This window comes from Mycteria americana, chromosome 12 (assembly GCF_035582795.1).
Source record: "Mycteria americana isolate JAX WOST 10 ecotype Jacksonville Zoo and Gardens chromosome 12, USCA_MyAme_1.0, whole genome shotgun sequence".
Taxonomy (NCBI): domain Eukaryota; kingdom Metazoa; phylum Chordata; class Aves; order Ciconiiformes; family Ciconiidae; genus Mycteria; species Mycteria americana.
The window spans coordinates 18,131,406-18,155,592 of NC_134376.1; the positions used below are offsets into that span (position 1 = coordinate 18,131,406).

Consider the following 24,187-nt stretch of genomic DNA (forward strand, 5'->3'; position numbering starts at 1 on the left):
CCCCTCCGCACCACCAGCCCGGGGTGCACGCCCCATGTTGGAGGGGCCGGGTGTCCCCTCGGTCCCCGGGGACAGCGCCCAGCCAGGGGGATTTCGAGGGGAAAGGGGGCCGGTGGGAGCTGGTTCCCGGAGCACTGGGGCGGGGGGTTAAGTGCCCCCCACCTCGGTGTTCAGCCGCATGCTGCCGTGCCCTGCTGGGGCTGCCGGGACAAGGTTCCCAGCGGCTGCTCTCAAGGTCAGGGAGGAGACACGGCCCAGGTGCCGGGGGGCACAATCTGCAGCTCAGCTACGTGGTGGGGACACGCCAAGCCGCTGCCAGCGGCCGCTGGGGTGCTGCCTGCCCTCCCGCAGCCCCCTGGCCCCATCCCGAGCTCCTGGGGGCACAGGACAGACCCAAGCCAGCCGGGCCGGGGGCACGGCGTGCCGTGTGCTGGCCCCCCAGCACAGGCTGGGTCAGGACCTAGAGCACCATCTGCCTGCGGCCACTTGCAGGGACTTGGACATGGTGTTGACTCTGGAGCATAATGATGACTATTCCGCTATTGGGTTGAAAGGAAACAGAACGGTTTTCTTTTGAACGGGTTTCTTCTGAAAAGAAGCAGAACGAGTTTCTTCATGGGGGAGGTGGGATTTGGGGGTGTAGCGGGCTCATGGCACCGTCCCACTCCCACCCCCCATCTGGGTCTGCAGCCACAGACGCCGGCTGAATCGCTGCCTGGGGCCGCGGCACAGCTGTGCCCGCAGCTCCCGCTTGCGGCATTTCCTGTCCCATCACCAGCCGGGGCCAAAGCAGCAAGCGGGAGTGAACCGGGAGTACGGGGAGAGCCCTGGGGCCTGCCCCGGCACCCCGGCCAGCCTGGCACCATCCGGCACCGCACGCCCGCCGGCCGCCTCCGCTCGCAGCCCGTTCTCCTGGCACCATCTAGCGAGGCTGCGGGGACAGGCACGCTGCCTCCGGCACCCACGTGCGTGGGCCCACGCTCCCTCCGGCTCAGGGTGACAGGCCCAGGGCCGGGCGGGGGATCGGTGGCGGAGTGGGGAGCACCCGGTGGGTCGCTCTGCCGGCACCCCCCCCTGCCCGGGGCGAGCCCACCCTGGTGGCTCGCTGTGCTGTGCCGGCGGTGGCAGGCGATGACAGCTCTGTCCCCACCGGCTGGAGGCAGGCCCAGGGAAAGGCTGCCAGGGACAGGCTGGTGACAACTAGGGGAGCGTTCGGGGACGGGGAACCCCACCCAGTGCAGCCGCCCTTGAAGCAGGGCAGGACAGGGAGAGGTCTCTGGGGACAAGCCACGGGTGTCCATCCCTCGCCATCCCCCCGCACAGGGAGGGGTGGTCCCCGCAGCCACCACGCAGGACCTCGGGCCACCGCACTGCCACTCCGGGCACTCCCCTCCCTGGCTGAGAATGGCAAACTCGTGCCACCTGTGGCCCAGCACAGGCTGGATGCAGCCGGTCAGCTCCAGCCCTGGGCTGGGCTGCGAGACAGGAGCCCCGGGGATGCTCCACACCCCTCTCCAGCCAGCAGCACCCACATCCAAGGCCCCTCTCTCATCCCCGGTCACCCGGTCCCCGCCGCCTCCTGGCACCTTCTCAGCCAGCACCGCGCTCGCGGGCAGCGACTCACGGGAATCAAGGCTCCAAAAAACGTGATTTACACCAAAACAAATCCTACGGCTTCTTGCGCACCAGGAGGAAGGACAGACTGCCTGGACTGGCACGTGCCCACAGCCCAGCCGATAGCCCTACCTGGCCACCAGCCCGGCACCACTGCCCCCCGGACCTTGCCGTGGGCAGTCAGTACTTGTGGGGGGCTCCCGGCCGCGGCGGGGCCGGAGCTTTGCTCCGGGGATGGCGGCGCGGGACAGGAGCCGGCAGTGGCTCGGTGCCACGGAGGAGCAGTTGGGCACGACATGTGCTGGCGTTCACACCTCGCATCCCTGCCGGCTGCCTGGCTAATTCCGGCACCGACACATTCGCCTTGGCTGCCGCTCAGCAGCGCGGATGGGAGAGGAGCTTTTGGGGAGGGGGGAGGAGAGCGCCGGTGCTGCTGCCGATAGGGCCAGGCCTCGGGGAGCCTCGTGGCCCTCCTTGGGGACCCCCCAGCTGCCCTGGCCCCCGGATCCCCCAGCCAGCCCCTGCTCCAGGGGCGGCAGCAAGGCCCTGGGAGCAGAGTCTGGCCAGGGGCCCCGTTCAGGTGAGCAGGAGTGGGCGGGACGGCTCCGGGATGCCGTGGGTTTGCACACCGCTGCCAACAGCCCCACTCCCACGGGCACGCCGGCACCACTCGGCACGGCACAGCATGGCACGGGACACCCACCCCATGCCCTGGAGAGCTGCTGCCGGGGAAGCACATGCCGGATGCGCACACGTGCTGTGCACGCAGCCTCTCCCTGCCGTGGCACGGCACGGCACGGCACGGCATGGCACAGCGCCGGGCCCTGGTCTCCTCCAACCAGGAGAGGATGCACCTGCTCCGAGGGAAACTTTGGCACAGCCCAGGCAGGCGGCCCTCGTGCCAGGCATCGTCCCCCAGCCCGGCTCGGTGCCGTGCTCCCGTGCCTCTCACGGGCTCACGCTGTGTCCCCACCAGCGGCGTGCCGCCCAGCCGGACACCGCGGCACTGACCTGTGCAGGTGCAGGGGCTGCAGCTCCTCTTTCTGGAAGCAGACGAAGCAGAAGGAATCCATTGCTCAGCTCCGGCGGCCGCCGTGCCCGGGCGAGGGGGACCGCAGGCCAGGCAGAGCCGGATGGGTGTTGGCATCTTCCTCCCCCTCACCAGTGCCACCGGCAGCTGGAGGCTCACGCTCGCCCGCCCGGGGCCATGGTGTCGGGGAGCCGTTCACGCGGCCGGGCTGAGCGCTGGGGCCCGCTGCTCACCGCGCACGGAGGCAGCGCCAGGCTGTGCTGTGTCCCGCGTTGCCCTCGCTCCGGGGCCAGCAATGCCCAATGCCACCCCGGCACCCATCACGCAGCCCGGCCGGAGGCAGCACCCGTCCTCAGGGGGTGTGGGCAGGGACCTGGGGTGGCATTGCCCGGGCCGAGGGGTCCGGCAGGGCAGGATGAGGCCCCGGCCAAGCCCTGCGGTGCTTCAGAGGCCGGGGGAAGCGGCTGGCCCTCTTCGGCGCCCAGCGCCCATGTGGCACCGGACGGCGGCGGGCGCAGAGGACGGTGCCCGCGGTGCTGCCAGGGAAAGTGTCCCCTGCGCAGGGGCTTGCAGCAGGTGGGGTCCGGCAGGGTCTGGCAGGATCTGGCAGGGTCTGGCAGGGTCTGGCAGGCAGGAGGCCGGGCCGGGAGCCCTGTGCGCTCACGGAGGAAAGTTGTGTTGTCGGCGAGCTGCGGCTCCACGGGGCTTGTCTCACCGGCAGAGCAGCCGCTCGCTCTGACAGCTAAACCAGCGTGCGAGTATTAATAGCTCCAGATTCATGCGGCGAGGCTGGAAAGTTAACTCCTCGCCTGCCGCCGCCAGCCCTGCCCAGGCTCCAGCCGCCCTCTCCCAGCTCTGGGCTGCTGCCTCGGGGCTCACCAGCGCCGCAGCTGAGACCTGACAAACTCAGCCCACCCGCCCGGCACGCCTGGCACCCCATCCTTCCCCTTCCCCGGCTGGCCCTTAGCACGGGGCACGTGGCACAATCAGGGAGGGGATTTGTCTTAGCCTGGGCGCCCATGGGTGCCCATGGGTGCCCTGAGCCACAACGGTGGTGGAGAAGGTGGCCTGGGAGCCATTCCTGGGGGGCTGCTCCCCGCTGCACGGCTGGGCACGGCTGGGCACGGCAGAGCACAGCATGCCAGTCCCGGCCGGGCACGGCAGGAGCACCATGGTGCCTTGGGAGGGGTGTCCCTGCCCCACAACATGTGTCCCAGCTCCACAAGTGGTGTCCCTGCCCCACAAGTAGCATCTTTTCCCCACGATGGGGTGTCCCTACCCCACAAGGGGTGGCTCTGCATCATTGGTGCCAGCCAGGGCAGCCATGCCAGTCATGTCAGGCTACTCCCAGGGTGCAAGCCATGGCAACCATGCCAGTCATGTCAGGCTACTCCCGGGGGACGAGCCAGGCCACCTCGGGAGCAGCATGCTGGGTCAGGAGCCCCCTCGCCCATGTGGCCACACGCCCTCGCCAAGCAGCTCTGGAGTCTTGCCGTTCCCCATCTGTTGGGACCAGCTCCGGGACCAGCGCAGGCCCCCCACGTCCCTGAGACCAAGAGCTGTGCCGGCCCCTCGCCCCAGCCCACATCCAACGCCCTGGGGCAGAAGCAAAGGCCGTGTCCTTGGGAGGCAGCAGCAGGAGGACACGCAGAGGCTTCCCCAGCCTGGCCACGGGCTTCGTCATCTCTCCCTGTGAATTATTCAGTGCGTGGCTCCGCTTGCAGTGCATCTGCTCCAGCCACACCCCCTCTAATGGCAAAAATTGATGGCTTTTTAATTTCTTATAGCCAGAAAGCTCCTGGCCATGCTGCTTGAGGGTCCCGTCCTCGCTGCAGAGCTGCCCCTGGAGAGAGGGGACCGGACTTGGAGGGTGGTTTATCCCAAACTCCTTTCCATCACCTTCTTCCATGCATCTAGAAGGGTGCTGGGCTAGATGGTCCCACACGTGAGGCTGCGAGGTGCCCGCACTTCGCAGCTCTGGCGGGATTCAGCCACCCCACACTGGTCCTGATCCAGGACGGGGGCTGGGGCTCAGCAGAGACCCCAGCCCCACGGCCAAGTCCTTGGCCCTGCCTCCGGCAGACCTGCCTCCAGCGCCTGCGGCCGGCCGGAACGGGGCAGACGTGCCCCCAGGGGTGCACAGGGAGGAAACCCAGCCATGGGAAACCCAGGGAGGAGAGCCATGCTCTCTCGCCACGGTTGCGGGTGTGCTTACACGCGGGGCTGGCTGGAGTCGGTGTACGTCTTCACGTGCGCGTGGCGGTGCTCAGTGCACGCCCGGCTCTGCTCGGTGTGTTTGCACGTGCGCAGCTGAGCTCCGTGTACACGCGTGTGCGCGGCCGTGCGAGGCAAGTGCATGTTGCCCAAAGCCAGGAGCGGCGGGAGCTTCTTGATTAAGAGCAGGGCTCGTCCTCAAGCCATCCACTTCCATCAGCTATTCCAAGCCTGGACCTTTCTCCTGCCATTAAGCGGAGCCCGTTACCCCAGGGCACTTCAAGGACTCACATTCTCCTTGGACGTGCCCATGGCGAGTGCAGCTCACCCCGTGGGGCGCGCGCTGGAGACCCACGGCAAAGAGGGGCTGGGGATGGCTTGTGGGGCAGGGTGGGAAGAGCAGGTCCCCTTTGCACGCTCCTTGGGGTGGTTTGCACCAAGGGAGCTGTGGGGCAGCAAAAAACCCCCGGGGATCAGCGGCCGTGGGCTGTGCCTGCAAGCAGAGCTTGCTGTTTACTGGTTCCCTACCTACGCTGGGCGTTTTGCGAGGGCTGGGGGCATCGGCAGGGGCACAGGGGGAAGCTGGTGGGCGGTCAGGGTCGGGGACTGCTCCTGCGGGGCACGGGGAATGGCAGGGCTGGGCAACAGGATGGTTGCCCATCCCAGAGGTGATGTGGGAGCAGGCAGGGTTGCAGGCAGCATCACCCATGGGCTGGCCACGCTGTGGGTGCTCGCCTGGCTGCCCTTGCTGGCTGGGCTGATGCGGGGGGTGCCGTCTTGTCACCCACTGCCACCGTGGGGAGCTGGCAGGGACGTCTGTCCAGGACAACGGGCTGTGCAGCGTGCTTGCAGGGATGCTGCTGCCATGCCGGTCCTTGGGAGCTGCGAGAAGCATCAGCATCCCGCAGGCATCTGGCACCGGGGGAGCGCTCTCCAGCCCGGGGGTGCAGGTGGGTACCCCTGCCACAGCCAGACTCCCACGGTCCCCCAAGCCCCCTGGGCCTAGGGCCCTGGCACCCACCCAGGCACCCACTCACCAGGAACACGCTGCAAGGAGCAACAAAAAATGTTAAAATTTAATGCCTCGGCTAATGGGCCGAGCGGAGAGCAGCAGAAACCCAGAGAAAAAGGGCTGCTCTCCCACAGAAGGAAAGAGACGAGTGCACCCAGCCCCGGGGAGCCCCTAATGGCTTCTCGCTTCGCAGTCCCCTCCACACCACCCTTCCTGGAAGAAGGGGAGACCTTGTTGGTCCGCGGCGGCACCTGCCTGATGGGACCCCGCTCCCCCCTCACCGCACTCAGCTCGATAAAAACCCATTAGCTGCCTTGCAGCGCCCGCCAAAGCATGGGACCGAGCGGTTGGTCACGAATCCATGTGGCTCCTGGTGGATGCCCCACAGGAGCTCATGGTGGGTGACAGACCCCTCGGGGTGGGACCTTGCCCATGGGAGCCCGAGCTCCACCGTCTTCTTCTGCCACCACCTGCACCTCTGCCAGTCCCCTCCCAAAATCGTGGGAGGCTGAGAACAGGGAGAGGCGCAGAACGGCAGGTCGGGACATCTTGTTGCATTGCCTGTGTGGTTTTTTGAGGTCTAGGAAGATGGCAGGGACAGACTCTGAACTTTGTGTAGGCTTAAAAAAAGCCACAGCCCGAAACTGGTCCTTTCTCCCTCGCCTGTAACAGAAGTGGGGTCACTTATCTGAGAGAGCCAGCCGCCTTGGCTGCCTGCTGCCCCTCTCCCACCCTGCTCCTCTGGGTCTGAGGCTGTTGGAAGGGGCGACTTGGACACCAGGATGAATATCCAGGCCTCCCTTTCAAATACACACAAAACACCAGACCTGCAAGGCCTCTCTGAAGCATGGTCTTGCCTGCGCTCCCCCCCCATGCCTGCTTATTTGGGGACCTCCTGTTGTGTCTCGGATCCCTGGTCCCATGGGCTTGTTTTGTCCCAGCCTAAAGCAGCTGCCCTTCAATGGGAATTGGGAAGCCATTCCCAGCGATATAATCGGTCTGCTGAAAACACAGCACCCAAGAACCCAAACAGTCCCAGATGAATCCCAACACGGCGCGGAGCACAGCAGGAGTGGAGGCAGGAGGACCTGGCCAGGAGCCACAGTGGCCACAAAAGACCCTTGCCCACCACAGCCACCCTGGCTGCGACAGATGGTCCCGACCGGGCCGCCCAGCACGGGGATGCGGGACGGTGCGGGATGACAGCCCCGGCTGATGGCCCTCCTCCCCTGGGACACCAGGCTATGGGTGCCCACACCCAGCGCCGAGCGATGGCAGGCGGAGGAGGAAGGACACCCATCATGGGGAGAGGTGTCTCGGGAGCACCCCTTCCCTGGAGCAGCGGGCTGCAGTGGTTTTTTAAAATTAATTACGCATATCTGTACCTTCCACAGGTATTTGTAGTCAGGGCCTTTACCTGCTGTATTTTTTGTAGCTTGCTAAATAAGCAAACTTATTGCCAAGCCACTTGCGAGACACAGGGAGTGGTTGGGGTTTGCTGCACAAAACTTTCCCTTGCATTTCAAAGTTGCTTTGCTGTACTTATAAAACACAGTTTAACCCTTTCCATCAAATTACTTTATACTAGGTGGCAAGGCAGTGAGATGCTCATTTGTACATCGCATTCAGAATGAGTTACAGCTCAATTTGTGGTAGGAACAATAAAAGGAGATGGAAACAGATACGTGGCAAAGCGTTGCCAGCTGCTGAGCGTTAGGCTCAGACTAACCCTGGAGGCAAAACCCAAACTCTGCAAAACTGGAATAAAGCAATTAAATGTGGTGAATATTTGAATGTGTGATTGAACAGGCTGGAATCAAGGCTGGAGCTGTGCAGGAAGCTTTGATAAAAAGGCTTCAAATCATGTTCCAGTGCATTTCTGTGCGTGTTTACAATAAAAATTGAGGGATAAACCATGCAGTAACTAATGATTTTCATAAATTCTGTTCCCTTGGTCTCCCAATGCAGCCGTTCAGCTCCATGGTATTTCCCTTCCTTCTGTTTTTTTAAAACATAAAGTTACCAAAAAAAAAAAAAAAAAAAAAAGGTTGATGGCTTCTCCCATCTCAGGGTTGATTCAGGCGTAGTCTGAGCCCTGCTGCCTTCCCCTTTAGGAAACAGATGGAGCAGCCCCACATGAAAACATAAGGGCTGCAGCCAGTCGGCGTGACTATTTATTGTCTCTAACAACCAGCCCTTCCAGCAATGGGCAGAGCCCCAGAACTCGGATAAAGGAGGCAGGGGGTCTGGCACAGCAGCATTCCCGGACACGCTCCTCCTTACACTCCAGTGATGCTGGTGGCAGCCGCGGTCCTCACACCCGGTTTTCTCCCGGAACAACAACACGAGGTCCCAGCCGGGGCTGTGTGAGACCCGTTATTTCCACAGCAGCGCGAGGCACAAGGTCGCCTTCCTTTGCCTTGGGGCACATGTTTCCAAAGCGGAGGAAGCTCACTGTCACTTCCTTTGCAAGGAAGCTTGCAAAGCTTGGAGCTCGCTGTCAGCCCCAGACCCCGTGCTAAAAGGAGTTGCACCCCCTTGGGTTTTGCAAGGGAAATAGGAATAGAGGAGAAAAGCTCCCTGTTAGGATCCAGCAGTTTGGTGGAAGGTTCCTCTTCTTTCTTTTGGTCCTCATCAGCTTGCCCTGTGCCTGCAGCACCTCAGACCCCTCCCGCCCCAGCCCAGGGAGCTGGAGCTGCTTCTGTTTTGGAAAGCCAAAAAAAATTCACCCTGAAAAACACAGCGGTGGAAGAAGCAGGTCTCCACGGCTTTGGAGGCAAGGTGTGCATGGCTCAGCAGATCCGTGTCCGGCAGCTGTTTTTTCCCTGCCTGGCTAGCAATGTGCACCTCGGAGCACGTGTCAACAAACAATCCCGTTGGAATAACAAATGGCGATAATAAGATTATCCTTTTAATAGTCACCATGGTAACCTGCCTTCTGCCAGCGCAGCTGCAATATCTTGATGTAACCATCGCTGAGGTGGCGTCTCAAGGCAGTTCCAGCCTCTGGTAAACACACTGGCGGGCACGGCACGTAGCTCGGCTTGGCCTGGCGTTTTGGAGGTGTGGGAGGGGTTTTGGAGGTGTCGGAGGGGGTTTTGGAGATGTTGGGGAGATTTTGGAGGTGGTGGAGAGGTTTTGGAAATGTTGGAGACTTTTGGAGATGTTGGGGAGATTTTGGAGGGGTTTGGAGGGGTTTTGGAGATGTTGGAGAGGTTTTGGAGGTGTTGGAGAGGTAGGTTTTGGAGACTTTTGGAGATGTTGGGGAGATTTTGGAGGGGTTTGGAGGGGTTTTGGAGATGTTGGAGAGGTTTTGGAGGTGTTGGAGAGGTAGGTTTTGGAGTCGGTGCTCTGCCTGGGGGTGCATACAGTCATTCATGAGCACATGGCAGCAAACAGACGTACCTCCCACACGTCCAGGCAGTGTCTGCTTGGCTGCAAGCTGCACGTCTCCTTCTTGGTGAGTTTTTATCAGTCTGCGTGGCCCAGGAACAGCGTTTCCACCCACAGGGAAAGGCTGATTGGGGCGAGCGGGACAGGGGCCCATGGGGTCAGCGCTCTGCTGAAAGCGCGGAAGTGGAAGAAAATCTGCCGTGGAAAAGACACGGGACTGCTCAACCATAATCTTCTTGCTGAGCCTCGTGGTTAGTTACAACCCCATGGAGGGTTTATTTTCCTCCCTCTCTTGTTTTGTTTAATCCTCTAATGTCACTGCAAGCATTTGCAATATCCCCATATGTATATTGTCCCCTCTAAAGCCTATTAAGCCGGTTTCAGCAATCTCTTGTAACTGCGACTGTCACAGGAGAACTGTAAGAAGTGTTTTGATCTGTATTAACTTCATTGGTTTGGGTCTCCGGTTGGTCCCGGCTCCTTCATTTTGTCAGGCAGCAGTTAGGGGCTGGATTTCCTTTTTTCACATTCACCTGCTGTTCTGGATCTCTCCGTTAGCGTCTTCTCTCCCAGTCACGTCAGGCATTGCAAAACTGCAGGCCACAAAGAGCCCCAGGTTGAGTTAAAACTGGGGGATGGGAATAGGTGTTTAGGAACGGGTTTCTACGCCATGTAGCTTCATTATCGTTGCTGACGAGGACTTGCAGGGTTGGGGGTCTCCCCCAGTTCATTTTAATCATTTAATTAGTTACACGAGCCCGAAGCCAGTAAACGCAGATAGTGCCCTTGTACCTCTGTAACTCTCTTGGGAGGTCGGGAGGAGCCGGGAGGCTGTACAGGTGTACAGGTCAAGGCCCAGACCCAGGCCCAGGCCCAGGCCCAGACCCAGACCCAGACCCAGGCCCAGGCCCCGGCCCGGGCCCGCGGCTGCCCCACCGCGTTGCCAGGCAACGCCTGCCCCTCTGCCATGGCCGGCGGCGGGCAACCGAGGGCGCGCAAGCCCCGCCTTCAAGAGGCGTGGTCAAGCAGAGCCCCGCCCCCAGGGTGTCTCTCTCCCCCCCCCCGCCACGCGCGGGCAAAGGGCGGGCACACACACCGCCCCGACCGCCGCTTCCTGCCGGGCGGGAAGCGCCCCTCGCGCATGCGCAGCCGCGCCGGGGCGGGGCGAGTCGCACCTCCGGGCGTGCACCTTCCCTCCCTGCCCCCCCCGCGCCGCGAGGCACCGCGCCCTTCTCCAAGATGGCGGCCGGCGGCGTGCTGCGGCGAGGTGCGCATGCGCCGGCGCCACCGCCTCGGCTCTGGTTGGCCGCGGGGGCCCGGCGACCGCTTCCGGCGGGAGGGCGGGGCGGGGCCGGCAGAGCCGCCTCCCCGGTGCGCGGCAGGATGCGCCTGGCGTAGCCACCGGCCGTACCGACAGCCGCCGCGCCCCGCCGCGCTCCCCGCCCGTCCCTTCCCTTCCGCCGGCGAGCGCCGCGCCCTCCCGGCCCGCGCGGGCCTGCCCTCCGGCGGCCCTCCCCAGCGCCCCGGGGCTCCCCGTCCCCGCCGGCCGGGGGAGGCCCGGGGGCTGGGAGGCGGCGGCGGCGGCAGCGGCGGCAGCAGCGGCTCTCTCTCACCTCCCACCGCCTGCGGTGCCCGGGGCTCTGCGGCCGGCGGGGGCTCGCCGGTGCATGGGCGGGGAGGCCCCGCCGCCGGCAGCCGCCGGCCATGACATGAGCGGAGCGCGGCGCCCTGCCTAGAGCCGCCCCGCGGGAGCCGCCGGCAGCCATGGTGAGTGCGGGCGGGGAGCGGGGCCGCCTCGCCGCCGCGGAGCCCCCCAGGGCGGGGGGGGCAGGGGGGCTCTGCCGCGCTCCGGCGGGGCCTGCGGCCTGTCCCGGGCCCGCCGGCCCTCAGGGCCTGCCCCCAGCACGGGCACCGGGCGGCCCGGGGTCTGCTGCGTCCTGGGCAGCGTCCCGGCCGGGGCCGCGGGCCCTGGGGACCCTGAGGGGCCTGCGGGTGTTGAGGGCGGCCTTCAGCCCCGGGGCCGCCGTGGCAGCAGATGGCATAAAGCTGCGGAGGCAGGCGTTCTTCCGGGCAGCGTTCGTGCTGGGGCGTGCTGAGAGGCACCGGTCTTCTCCAGCGCCGGCCCTGGACGCGCCCCGCTCGCCTCCAGCTCGGCCTCGGGTAAGCGGCAGAAGTGACCCGGGTTCCCTTCTGTGCAGAGCGTTGTTTCATTCTGCTGTAGATCCTGGTCTTCAGCCGCCTTCCAGCAGCGGCAGTCGCAGCTATGCGCAGTGCTACCGAGAGATACAGAGCGGAGATGCGGCATGCTTTGATTTGCACGATCTTTTTTTTCCCCTTGATAAGAAGCAAGAGAAGACATTTTCAATTCACTGGGTGCACGTAGTCAGGCCTGCGGGGCTGGTAGGTGGAAACCTGTCTTCAGGGGATCGTGATGTTGCTCACTGTCGCCATACCAAGCGCTGGCAGTGGTGTGCTAAGTAACAACTGCTGTTCTTATTTTTCCCCTTGTTTTACCTGCAAGGAAACCTTATATCCCGCAATTTACTGGGTTGACAAAGGAAAGCCACAAACACGTACTTTGCAGTTGATCAGTAAGTAGAGGTGTGTTTGGCAGCCCTGGATCTGCTCATGGAAAACTGCCTCCTGTCCTGTCTCGCCCAGAGAGTCCCACTGGGTGCAGGCAGTAGTCACTGATCTAGTTTTCAACCACTTTCTAGCTTAAGCTGTCTTAGATAAGGGGTGCAAGGCCTGAGCCTACATTTTCTTCGGGAAGTTGGGATCTTGGTTAGCAGTTGTGAATTTCTTCACTCAAGAGCTGAAATAATCACACCTGTACACTGTTTGCTGTATTCCTGGTATCATCTATTGCTAGTTTATTGAAACCTTGCTTTCTGTAGCCCATTTAAGTTGAATTTCATTAGTCCCTTTGAGAGGCTTTGTTACTCCATACAGTGTCTGCTGGGGTGGGATGTGATCTCCTCGATAAATACAAGTAGCAGCCTGCTACTACGGGGTCTGCACGCACTTTGATTAGTCGGAGGGATGTACCTGCGTGCTCAGGATGGACTCCTGACTTGTCTGCCAAATGCCATAGGTCTTTCTGAATTTACCTTCAGCCAAAGCTAGAACAAAGGGTGATATTCTTGAGGTGGATTCTTTTTAGTGAATACCCCTGGTTCGCGAAGGTGAATAAATACTGTGGTTAAGTTCAGAGAATTTGGTAGACCAGTCATATATAACAAGCTGTAGCTCTGCATAGGAAAGAGGTTACGGAGTTTTGTAAAGGGTGTGCACTAATAATTGCAGGTGGCAAAAGGACTTCTTAGTTCTTCCCTTGCCTTCACACGATATGCACGTTTAGCCTCCTGAATTACACCTTGTTTTCTTTTTCTCCTTGAGCATCCAATATTTGGTTCAGCTACAAGCCGAGTACTGGCTTTGGAAGTTGAGAAGCAGTTATCAGGCTATACTGCAGAATTTACTGTTGTAACTCATCATGTGACTACTGTGCAAGATTTTCCTTATGTTCCCATTTCCTTGGAGCTTACAGATGGGCATGTTCTGCTGCTAGTGTACCCTCCTTCCTGGAAACAGTTGGAAAAGTGTGAAGATGAGATGCTGTAAGGCATACTGGGAACCAGTAAAACATAATTAAACTCTGCTGTCAAAAATAGAGTTGTGGGAGCAGATTTTATTAGTTGAAGTTGAATTGGGTTGATATGGAAGGGAGTGAGCAATGGGAGCAGTAGAGTTAGAGCTTGATTAACTGGGAAGGAATGTTGAGAACAACAAATTGTAAAGTCAGAGCACCCATCAAGGGAGGAGGGAAAACCAGTGATGTGCAATGTGCTCAGAAACAGTGCACATGTTGTAAAACAGGTGCCAGTTCAGTGTGCTTAGATGCCACTAATGGCTCGGAAATCTTAAGCCACCATTAAAATGGTATTTAGTTTCACGGGAAGCTTGAATCATTCTTTTGCTTTCTGAGGTATTCGTTAAAGAGCAGCCCTGCTGTGTCAAGCTTTCTGGTCGTCGTACCTTGCGTGGCGGTTATTACATGCTTGTGGCATGTCAGACTATTAATGCACTTTGCATGTCTGCTAAATAGTTCTTGTACAGCACCCAGTTTGTGGCTTTCTGTGAAAAAGATATGTCAATGTTGATGATGTCGTGATATCTTTGTAGAGAAAATAGAGTATTGTAAAATACAGGCTTCTCAAGCAGATTTCTGTGGAGTCAAGTTAACCTCTAAACACAGAGTAACTCGCTCCAACTTATGCGCTCATGTGGCACTCTTCAAGCCTTTCTCTTCTTTAATAGAGCAGAAAGTATTAATATGGTTTCCTGGTCAACTTTTAGGATCCTTCTAGATGATTTTAGTGAACAGCTTCAAAATAAATATTGTTCATGGAACCAGTCCTTGAATGCGTTTGTGTTTTGCATCCTAATAAGCTATGGATTTGTCTCATCACTCATTCTTTCACCTTTTTTTCTGCTTCCACTAGCAAAGATGGAGCGCCTCTGAAGCCATCAGAGCTCAGTTATGATCTCCTGAGCCGTATCAGTCACCTGGCAAGTGCATTCGTAACTCCCATGTGGGGTTGGAAGTCAGGTGATTACCTTCTAGCGAATGTATTCTTCAATTATCTGGGATTTGTATCCTGCCAGCAACTAGAAGAACAGCTTAGGAAAAGGGACTTCTTCCAGGAAATGCTATTGTGTTAGGTAGCAGATCTAAAGATGAAGTCAACCCTTCAATCAGAGAACTGCAAACAGGCTTCTCAAACGTGTTGGCTTTAGTTACAAAACAAGTCACTCTTCTTTCAGGTTATCACTAGGCCTCATAAGCGTGTAGCAAAGTGGGAAGCAGACAATAGAAGCAGCAACGTTAGATCCGAAGAAGCTTGTGTCCCTGTTCTGCATGAAGCAAATATAGCTTGCAGAAATGGAAGTAGGCAGTGGGCGTGTGTAGCTTGAATCTTTCTAAGTTTTCCACAGCAGCATCCTAGCTTTTATTTTATAGCCCCTATTATCACCTTCCATTTTTTTCTAGCAGTAAGTGCTGTCATTTTCTTGTGCTTAAAGCTTCCTTTGGAGACCTGACGATGGTTTAAGCCTTCCATTTGCTAAGGAATAAAGTATGTCTGGACTGCGCTATATCTAGCCAGGTATTGCTGGTGAGCCATAGGTTGCTCTGGCGCTCTTGGTTACCAAGGAGCTTGGTGCTGAATTACCAAAATAGCTCACCTTTATCACGTATGTCGTTGTGGCTAGCTGGTGGCCCTAAGGCTAGATCAGGTCTGTGGGCTGTGAACTGTGTTTGTGGGCCCGCTCCTGATGCCCACTGCACAGGTGGCTGAGGACATTGTTATGGCAGGAGGCAGCAGCAGCTTCTTGCTTTTGCAAAACCACTCTGCCTGGCTGTCCCGTCGTGCTGGGGACGCTTAAATCACGTTTGGGCTGCTGCCGCCTGATGCTGAAGCAGGTGAGCTATGGGGACGTCTGCCCGTAACGAGAGATGGAGAAGATGGCAAAGCTCCCTGTCGCCGAGCGTGCTGCCTGCGCTGCGGCGGGCAGGAAGCGCTCGCGCATGGCGAGGTGGCCTCTGCTTGCGGGAGGTTTTTGAGGCCGAGAGGGAGCTGGAGCGTGTCGTCCCCTCCCCCAGGCAGCGCCTGCTCCCACACTGCCGGCTGATGTGCAGCATCAAAACTAGACCGCCGTGGTGTAGTCCGAAGTTCTGTCAGCTTTCTGTATATCCCCTTAAAGTGCGTAGTTTAAAAATAAAAGTAAACCCTTTTTAAAACCATTCTGACTCACTCTACTGACTAGAGAAACAAGAGAATAGGAACTTCGAAGTTCTAGCCTCGGCTCCAACATCTGGCTTCCTTTTTTGGCCTTCAAGTCACGTCGTAACTTTCTGTGCCCCTTCGTTATCCCCGCTTTATTAAATCATGAAATGGGAGCTGAGACTTAATGCTGGTGAACTGTTTCACGTATTTACTAGTTCTGCAGCAAAGCCCGTGTGGCTGCGGAGCGCGGCACGGTGTGGTGCGTGGCCGGGTGGGCAGCTCTGCCTGCTGTGGCACCCTCGGCAGTAGCATCTGCCTGCGGTGGCCCTGGCTGAGGGCTGAACCTGTGTGTCCCTTTTGGCAGAGTTAGAAGAAAGAGGAATCGGAACTGAGTTTGTAGCAGGAAAGCTGGTCTCAACCGTGGCTGCTAAGGATGCTTCCCCCAGGAAGAAAGCTTTTTCTCTGAAGAAGATAGCTAATTTAGTGGAATGGTTATACATAATACCTTTCAGGATCTATAACTACAGTACATATGCCATATTTCAAGCTAAATGTAGGCTGTACCGTCTCCAGACGGACTAAAAGGTATTAAGGCAAAATTGTTGAGCCTCAAGGTCTACTAAACTAGCTTGAAAAGCCTCTTTCTGCTAGACGATGATCGTGGCAATCTGCTGATAGATGAGTATTGGTTGTTGGGATTGTTACAGCAGAAAAGCATTAAAACCTGGCATGTAGGACTGAGCTCATGCAGTGGCGTTCGGCACCGCAAAGAGATCGCTCAGTGTGCAGATACCTAAAAGCTCCAAGGAATTTGTGTTCTGTTTGGTTATTTTAATGCACATTGTTAGGTGTTGCCATTCAGGTCAGGGAGAAGGAGCTGCTGTTGTTATTTCTTAACAGATGTTGATATATGCGAAATAAAAAAATGTAGCTTTTATGTGTATAGAGTGATACCTGGTGGGTAGAATAATGTGTCCTAAAAGCCTTACAAATCATTATCCTCTATCAGTCAGCAGATATTTCCTGTTAGTAACTATATTTGTATTTGGGTCACTGCTGCATCCCAGGTGTTAACATGGCAATCTTCTACTTTTGGACAAAGAACGAAGCGTTTGCCTGCTTTGTTTTGTCAAAATGAAATGCTTGGAATACCATTTATAGAGGTGAAGTGTGTAGCAATTAGCTTTTTCCCCTACTGATGACGATGTTCAAGAAGTTGCTTACTCATCCAGGCAGCCCCTGGGGTTTCTTTCCGTGGTCAGAAATGGAGTGGTCCTCTGCTGAGAGCCTCTGGAAGGTCGGGGACGGCGCAGCTTCTCTGAGCCTGGGCTCAGGACCACCTAACGTTGGTGAAAGGTGTTTCTGTGGTGAAGCAACTTTTTTCCAACCGTATCCCCTACGCGCACACATGTCTCTTACTGCTTTCTTGATCTAGTTTTCTGTTTTCTATTTACAATCAGGATAGGAAGCTTTCACTCCTCCTGAAGTGTTTCAGGCTCTTCTAGCAACGTTACAAATTCCTTAATTTTTTTCCCCCTAATCTTCCCTGATCCCTCTCCTATGGGGATCATGCCCAGAAAGAAATTTCTTTTACCATTTCCCAGAACTTTGCATTAATGCTCCAAATTATCTTTTATTTGTTTCAGCATCTCCAAGTTTGTGGCTGGGTCTGCAAGTCTGTGTGTATTTTTAGCAGTTTGACTTAATATTTTATTACAGCTTTAATTGCAGCGTGAATTTCTTCCCGAGAGGGATTGTTGTGATTCGTTTTTGTCCCTTCTTTTGAGAAAGGAGCGTACTCATCTGTTTTGTATACTGGCTTGTCAGGATGCCAAAGTCAGCACTGAATGCAGGAGATGCAGCCTTCCAGAGGAAAGAGTGGGGTTTTTTTTTTCCTTACAAGAGATAATTTTGTCTGAAAAATCTGCGTTGTGCTTGGTTGATTCTCTCCTGCTTCAATCGGTAGAAACGGCACAGATTTCTTCTGTGTTGCAATACCACTAGTCCTTTTCTTTGGGATTGAGGGCGGTTTCTTCCACTGAAGTTTGTCTCAGTGGTTGTCTTCTTGGAGTAGTAGCTAGTGTCAAAGAACAGTGTGTTTAAAATCAAGGTCTAGAAGGGATACAGTAGAGAGCGCTACTCTGTAGTGATTAATTTGTCATTTCCCCCCCCATACCATTGCCCAGTTCCTTTGCTTATGGAGAGAAGATTGAATTTTCTACAATTCCTTGGCTTTCCTTTTGCAAACGTAGAGGAGAAAAAAAGAAAGAGGAGGACGATGCGATCCATAGCCTATAATCTCTGTTGTGCAAGCGCGAGGTAGGTGCTCAGCAGCAAGGCTGTTCTGCTCCCATCCGTGTCTGAAGGCTGCACCGGCTGCTCCTCTGCTCCCGCCAGCAGCCCAGGAGACCGGGAGAAATAATTTGTGATGGGGGAAAGGTGGAGGAGGAGGAGAAGGCTGCTTTGCAGCAGCTTGCAGCAAAGCTTCAGCTGCTTTTTCTTGTTTCCTGCTGGTGCTTGATGAAGCGGGCCAGGTCGTGTTGACTGAAGTCTGGTCGTGTGTTGGCCTGTCGGAGCCCACCGGTCCCGGGGAGGAAAGCCCTGCGGCCTTCCCCGCAGGCTGCACGCGAGGCTTGCCCCAGAGCCGCAGGAGATGCGAGGGTGAGAAGCAGACTGCTGTTGTGAAATACCCCAAAGTGCAGAAGCATCGCAGATACCAACATCTTGTTTTTCTTTAGGAGTGGACTAGAAGTTCTTCCTGCATGTGCTGTCCTTCGGAAACATTTAAAATTTAAAAAAAAAAAAAAAAAAGACGACTTGCAGAGTTATTCCCATGGTACATGTTATCCATGATGGTTTCATTATACACTCTTAAATACCCAACACAAGTTTTAATGCTCTTGCCAGGAATTAAACTTGCAATATCGCAGTCTTTTTTCCTTCTCTTTGACAGGGGGTGAGGGTCTTATAAAATATTGTATTTTTGTGTAGTGTAATCATACCTCCCTGGAAATCGGGTCTGGCTGGTGTAATATATTGGGTAAGGTATAATCCTTCTCCCAAGTTTACCATGAACCTTTCACTGATGTCACTTTGCGTAGTCTGGTGCTGGGAGAGTTTTTCCCCAAGGTAATGGGCTTAATCCTGCCAGGCAGCAGTGGATGTTGGAGAACTACCTGGAAAATGAGCAGCTGGGATGTGTCAGTGCAGTTAAAATCTCAGCGGGGGGTTGCCTTTCTGTAGATGGAGCTGCATCTGAATAGAAGTGCCACTTTAACAAATATGCTGAATAATTGTTTTCTTCTTGCATTCGCTTTCTTTTTTGCTTGTCCTAGTGCTTTCCATTTCCAACTCTGCATATGTGCATACTTTCAGAGACTCCTTAAGTTAGGATTGCAAACAACTGCAGTTCAGAGTGTTTGTCCGGGTATTATTGTGAGTTGTCTGCAGGTTGAGATAAATAAGGGCTTATTTATGGCTCTGCAGACAGTAAAGTATTTGAAGTGTTTTTAAAAATCTGTTAATGCATCTTGGATGGCTTAATGCTGATATGCCAGCATGCCAGGTTTATGACTCCTATCACTTATGCGTCTTTTTTCTAGTCTCCTCTCTGGTCAAAGGAGCTGCCACATTTGAACAAGTGGTGAGGAGCAAGCTTTTTAGCATTTTTAATTGTCAAATAACCATCTGTAAGAGCAAGAATAGTGTTCTTTGTAGAAAGACTTGGTTAAAACATGAAGATAGGTGTGTTGGTTTTGTGTTTTTTTTTTTTTTTTTTTTTAAACTGACTTCAAATAAAAAGGCCATGCTGCTGCTCATCTCTTGATTGTTCTGGAGCATTTGAGTAAGAAGATGCAAGCATTTTTCTTAATACCTTTTTCATTTTAGGAATAATTTTTATAAGGAGTTTTTTATTCCCTCCACAAATACCCTCCCCCCCAACATCCTTGTGTCCAAACTAGTATGGCCTTGGGATCTCTTTCCCACCTGCCTTTTTAAAACTCAGGTTACTTCACCTAAAATGGCAGGGGAAGTGTTATCTCAAAATGAGTTAAGTTGCATGCATTTGTTTGGGCCAGCCCTGTGGTCCTGTTTGTGCAAGCCTAGATTTGCTTATGCAGAGAAAAGGGAAGTGATTTGTACCCTGTGACTGTGGTCCCGCAGCTCTTGCACGAGCATCGCCTTACAAGAAGGGATGGGATCTCCCTCCAAGGGGTCGCAGGCTCATTTGAAGTGTGGCACATCCCAGGGAACCCAGCAAAGGGAGGGGGTGAGGTGAAAGGATGGACCCAAACACTGAGATTGCAAAACTGTTCCCTTTAGAGATGAGTTTCTAGACTTCACTGGAAGAGTTTAAGTTACTTCTGTACTCTGGAAGAGAGCCAGAGTCACCTTGCAGTGTTTTAGCATTCAGAAAGGGGCACGTGCCCAGCTGACCAGCCTTGGCAGATGATCAACCTTGTGTGGCGTCCATCTGAAGAGCGTACTATGACTTTATGGCTTGTTTTTTCTGATAACACCCAAACCAAAAAATTGTTATCAGTTTTGGCTGAAAAAGTGGTGGACAGCAGCTGAGAACTGCCTACTGAGGAAAGTCTGATGACTGTAGCTGGATTGTCAAATTAAGTCGTAAGTCCAAAAAATGGCTCTAGTGCCAGCTGTACCCACCTGGGACCCCCGTGCTATGGTGATGTGCAGTCGTATGATGCAGAGTATCGATCTCGAGTGGTGTGCTTTGGATACTTCTACGCTTCTCGTCTGTAGATCATTATTTTAGCAATTACTTGTTTGGGGAAATAATGTGTTGCTAAGTCTTTTCCAGCAGCTAAACCACAATAAATCAATTGGCAAGTCATCGGCACGTGACCTGCCTGCCATCCCCGGGCAGCGGTGCCCTATAAATCGCAGTTTGATGGTGGCTGCTCTTGTGCTCGTCCTCAGCGGTGCTGCGTCTAAATCTTACTTTGCTTATGCCAGCTTGCTATGATTATTTTATTCCCTTGGTGGGTTTCGAAGAGAATTTGTAGATGTTGAATTTTAATGCTCTATGGTTGCTGTGTTTCCATGTAATGAGTGTTTTGTAAAAAGCAAAGCAAATGCAAAATGCTTGGTAGAGGACATGCTGGCTGCTGGACTTGATTATGTCAATTAAGAGTTATCGGTTTAGAAAGAATCAGACTTGGACACTTGAGCCTGTTAGTCAAAGTTCAGCCTTAAAACCTGAAGCCTGGTTAACTGAACCTGCCTGTACAAGAAGATTTAAGAAATAAGATCCCTTAGGTATTCAAAAAGGTGCCTGGTTATTTGTGTAGCAGGCTGTTTACAGGTAAGATGATCTCTTTATCCTGTTTGAGAAATCAGATTATCACTGCTGGCTCTCCATAGCCTGTTCCACGCAGTAGTGTTCAGCCTGTGGTCATTTTTAGTCCTTTTTAGTTTAGTCCTTTAGTCATTCTTAGTTTAAATAAAATACCTTGATTCCTGAAGTGCAGTCTGGGGTGATGAGTTGTACAGGCAGAAGGGCCTTGAGCAGCTCTGGTGCCGGACATGAGCTTCATCACAGCAGGGAGATGGAGAGCAGCATAGTGCCTTTATTCCTCCGTCGATTGCCTTGAGGTAGAACAGTAAGTAATGACTTTTATAGTAGATTTTTTGCTTAAATTGTAGTATAACAGAAATGGGTTTGCAAAATCTACGTCTCATTAGTGAACTGTCAAAGTTGTGGCTCTTGAAACAAATGAACCAGGTAAGCAGGCTGTATTCTGCAGCCAGGAGATCTCTTGAAATGGCACCAGGAGCCTGAGCTGTTCTCAAAGCACAGACTGAAGCCGAGTCTAGTTTCTATTCATTAAACCACAAAAACATCTCTGAAATGCAACAAGGAAACTGAGAATAAAGGCTGAGCTGTGTCTTGATACCATCAGCAGCGTACTGCCGGGGAGCACGTATGTCACAGGGTCTGCGTGCTGTCTCCTAATTTAAGACCTCTGCGTGAGATATGCTGGTAAGGAGACCCTGGGAATAAGTGTGAAACCCCAGACTTCTAAAATCATTAGTTGGAAATGATTAAATGTAGTAAGTAATACTGCCTTTGAGCTGCACAGCTCTGCCTCTCGGTAGTGTGCATTCATCCTTTCTAGAGGATGCGTTGGGTGTCGTACAACCTCTAAAACGCTTCATAATTCTGCTTTTGTTGCTAAAAATAATACTGTGCTTCAGTTCTTTCATGAGCTTCACTGCATCGAGTGACCCAAGGCTGTTCCAGGGGTTCACTGAAGTGGCTGGTAATATCTGTGCTTCACTGACAACTACAAAAGGAAGGCTTTCGTGACCCACCCAAGTGGGCTTGAAATGACCCACCATCTTTCTGAGAGTGTAATTACTAATTTACACGTTCATTATCATGTTATGTTAGGGCTTGGGCAGGGAGGGGCTTTGAAAGACAGCCTAGTAATTCTTAAATGAGTAAATTACTACCTTAGTACATATGTACGTTAGGTATATGTGTTATTAAATTAGCCTCGACTGAGTTTCCTTAAAAATTATCTGCAATGCTAAAAAAAAAAAAAAAAGATAAAATAATAGGAGGAAGAAAATTCAGCAGCTAAGTGTAGTGGTTTGTATTTGTATGTGTGTAACTCTACTATTAAGTAACTGCACAAAATTGGAAGCAGAAGGCTCCGGGTTGGAAGAGGATGGGGCAGTGTAATTTAGCAAAGGCAGGGTGATGATGAGTTATTTTATACTAGCAGCTGCCGTTGTGGTGTGGACATGATTTTTCTTTTCTCTTCTTAACCCTATGCACTGGCTTCTTGGTGGCATTATAGCAATTCCTGCTGGGAACGCTTCAAACAAGGGGGTTGCACGTTGTGTGCTCTCCTGCAGGAGTTGCCAGTTAAGAGCATGAGCTGGTAGATGCAGCTGATAACTCATTTTAGCAGAGCTGGGTAAATGAGATCCAAACCTTGATAACCAGAGGGAGGCTGAATTGTGCTGGGCTGTGCGTCTTGTGCTGCTGATGGTAGGAGACATGGTGGGTAGGAAGGGGATGTAGAAGGAGGCCCCAAAAAATTAGGAGGTCAGGGCTGCGCTGGAAAAATACCTACGTTTGCTGTCAATATATGGTGTAGGGAGGCTTTATGGGCTGGTAGGTGTGAGATACAGCGTGAAAAGTGCTTCAGCAGTGCAGGTATCGAAGGGAGGGATGGAACAAGAGTGGGCGTCTGAGTTAAAAACATGATGGGGTGCAGAGGGGTGGTGAATAACAGCTCCCTAACAGAGAGAGATCCCATCTTTAAATAACGAGTAGAGACGTTGCAGTGAAGGCTTCTGGGTTCGGCGGTGCAAGTGTGTTTCCTACCTGCCACCGTGGAAGAGGTGTTTTTAAGGTTCGGCTCTCGTGGTGTAAAATCCATTCTTCCAGTCGGAGGAAGGTGTTCCAGTGCTGCCTGAAGGATGGCTGGAGTCACGTTTGTCACATTGCAGCTGCAATTAACATCTTACTAAAAAAGCCTTTGTAGAGGGATTACCTTAATTTTGTCTGGGAGTGATACCCATTTCCAAACACATTAGAAAAAAAATCAACAGACATAACCCTCCTCTTGCAGTTGTCATCAGCCTGAGTTGCCATATTTAGAGCACCGTTTGTATGATCGATACTCTACTGAGCTGTTAATAGCAAGCATTAAAAGGTTAACAGCTTGTGTTTTTATGGCAAAGCATTAGAGGAAAGCTTTCCTCTAAAAGAAACAATCGCTTTAGAGAACATAAAATGAAATAAAAAGATAGGAAGTGAGCTCTAAATGAAAGCACTTCTGGAGAAAATGGAAATGGCTTTTTTATAAAGCACTTTCATATCTTCCAGAACGATCAGGTACTTTTTTAAGGGGGTGGGGGGTTGTCTTTGGTTATACGCAAACTAAAATTAGTGTTGTATCTTCTATTAAAGTAAATGTGCAATGTCTAAATTGCAATCCAAAAATCATTCCTCTGTTATTCGCCAGAGTTGGATGAGTAACTCGTCCTACCCGAATGCTTTAGTCATAGGCTACAGGCTAAACCGAACTTGTTTTGGAGTCCTGGTTTAAGCAGCGAGGGGCAAAGATTTTGCTTTTCCGGAGCCTTACTGAGGTGCAGTGAACTGGAGTTTGAACAGCCTAAAATGCAGTGAGGTAGCTATTAATATTTTTTTCCTTAATCAACAGGAATCAGTTAATGGCTCATACATCTTAAAGTGTAATTGAACCATAGCCCTGAAATCAGCTGGTACATCCAGGTTTTGTAGATCCTTCTTTTGGTACTTTGGGGGATGGAGAGTGTCTTTGAATGTGCAAGTTCTTGGTAGCAAATCTCTTAATTTCTGTCAAAATAGGAAGCTGTAGTCTCAGCTGTCAATCTGTCATTTTTCTGGTTGTATGAGACTGCTATTAAAGGTTGGAGTTCATAGATAAATGGTATGAGTAAGCAGCTACACGCCTCTAGCTTGATAACAGTTAATGGAACACCTTAAGCAAACTTAATGACACAAACATGGGGAGGGTAAGGACGTAGATTGACAGTGGCTCTCCCACCCTGATCCATGTCAAGTCAGGCTCAGATCAGACGGGGCAGTTCCAGGAGCAGCAGACTTGGGGCAGACCTGACGCTTGCCCGATCCATGCGGGGCGGACCCAACATAGCAGAGCAGCAGTTAACAGCACCTATTTGGGGGAGAATCGGCTATGACGCATCTCCTGAGATGCTATCCTGGAAACAATTTCTAGGTTGAAGTATGGATGTCCTACCGGAACACAGGAATCTGTAGCTGTCGGTGCACTGGCGTTTAGACCCACTTGCTTACTTTCACGTATCACTAACTTGTTGACCTAACCAAGCTGTGACTGAGGACATTGTCTTTGGCTGGAGGATCTGCTGAATCTGGCAGCTGAGATCCTCCCTGCAGCAGCCTGCAGGCCTGAGCTCAACCATAGCATTTGGGCAATCGGAAGCAGTGGAGCTAGCGTAGATGGTGGCATGTCAAATCTTACCTTGACTGTTTTTAGTGAATTGCAGAGATTTTCATGGTAAAAAGCTCACATTACCTGCTCTCCAAACGGGGTTCACAGAATTGAGTATTTTTTTTCTTAAATGGTTGAC

The 24,187-nt window shown here is 53.7% G+C and overlaps 1 protein-coding gene across 3 annotated transcripts in view; it reads left to right on the forward strand.

Moving 5' to 3' along the window:
- Positions 1 to 10,594: 10,594 nt before the first annotated feature.
- XPO6 (exportin 6) overlaps positions 10,595 to 24,187 on the forward strand; it is a 58,160-nt gene continuing 44,567 nt past the window's right edge. For all 3 annotated transcript variants that reach the window (XM_075515437.1, XM_075515438.1, XM_075515439.1), the window contains exon 1: positions 10,595 to 11,030. In XM_075515437.1, the coding sequence (XP_075371552.1) occupies positions 11,028 to 11,030 (3 nt within the window). In that variant the 5' untranslated portion in view covers positions 10,595 to 11,027. The remainder of the gene's footprint in view (positions 11,031 to 24,187) is intronic.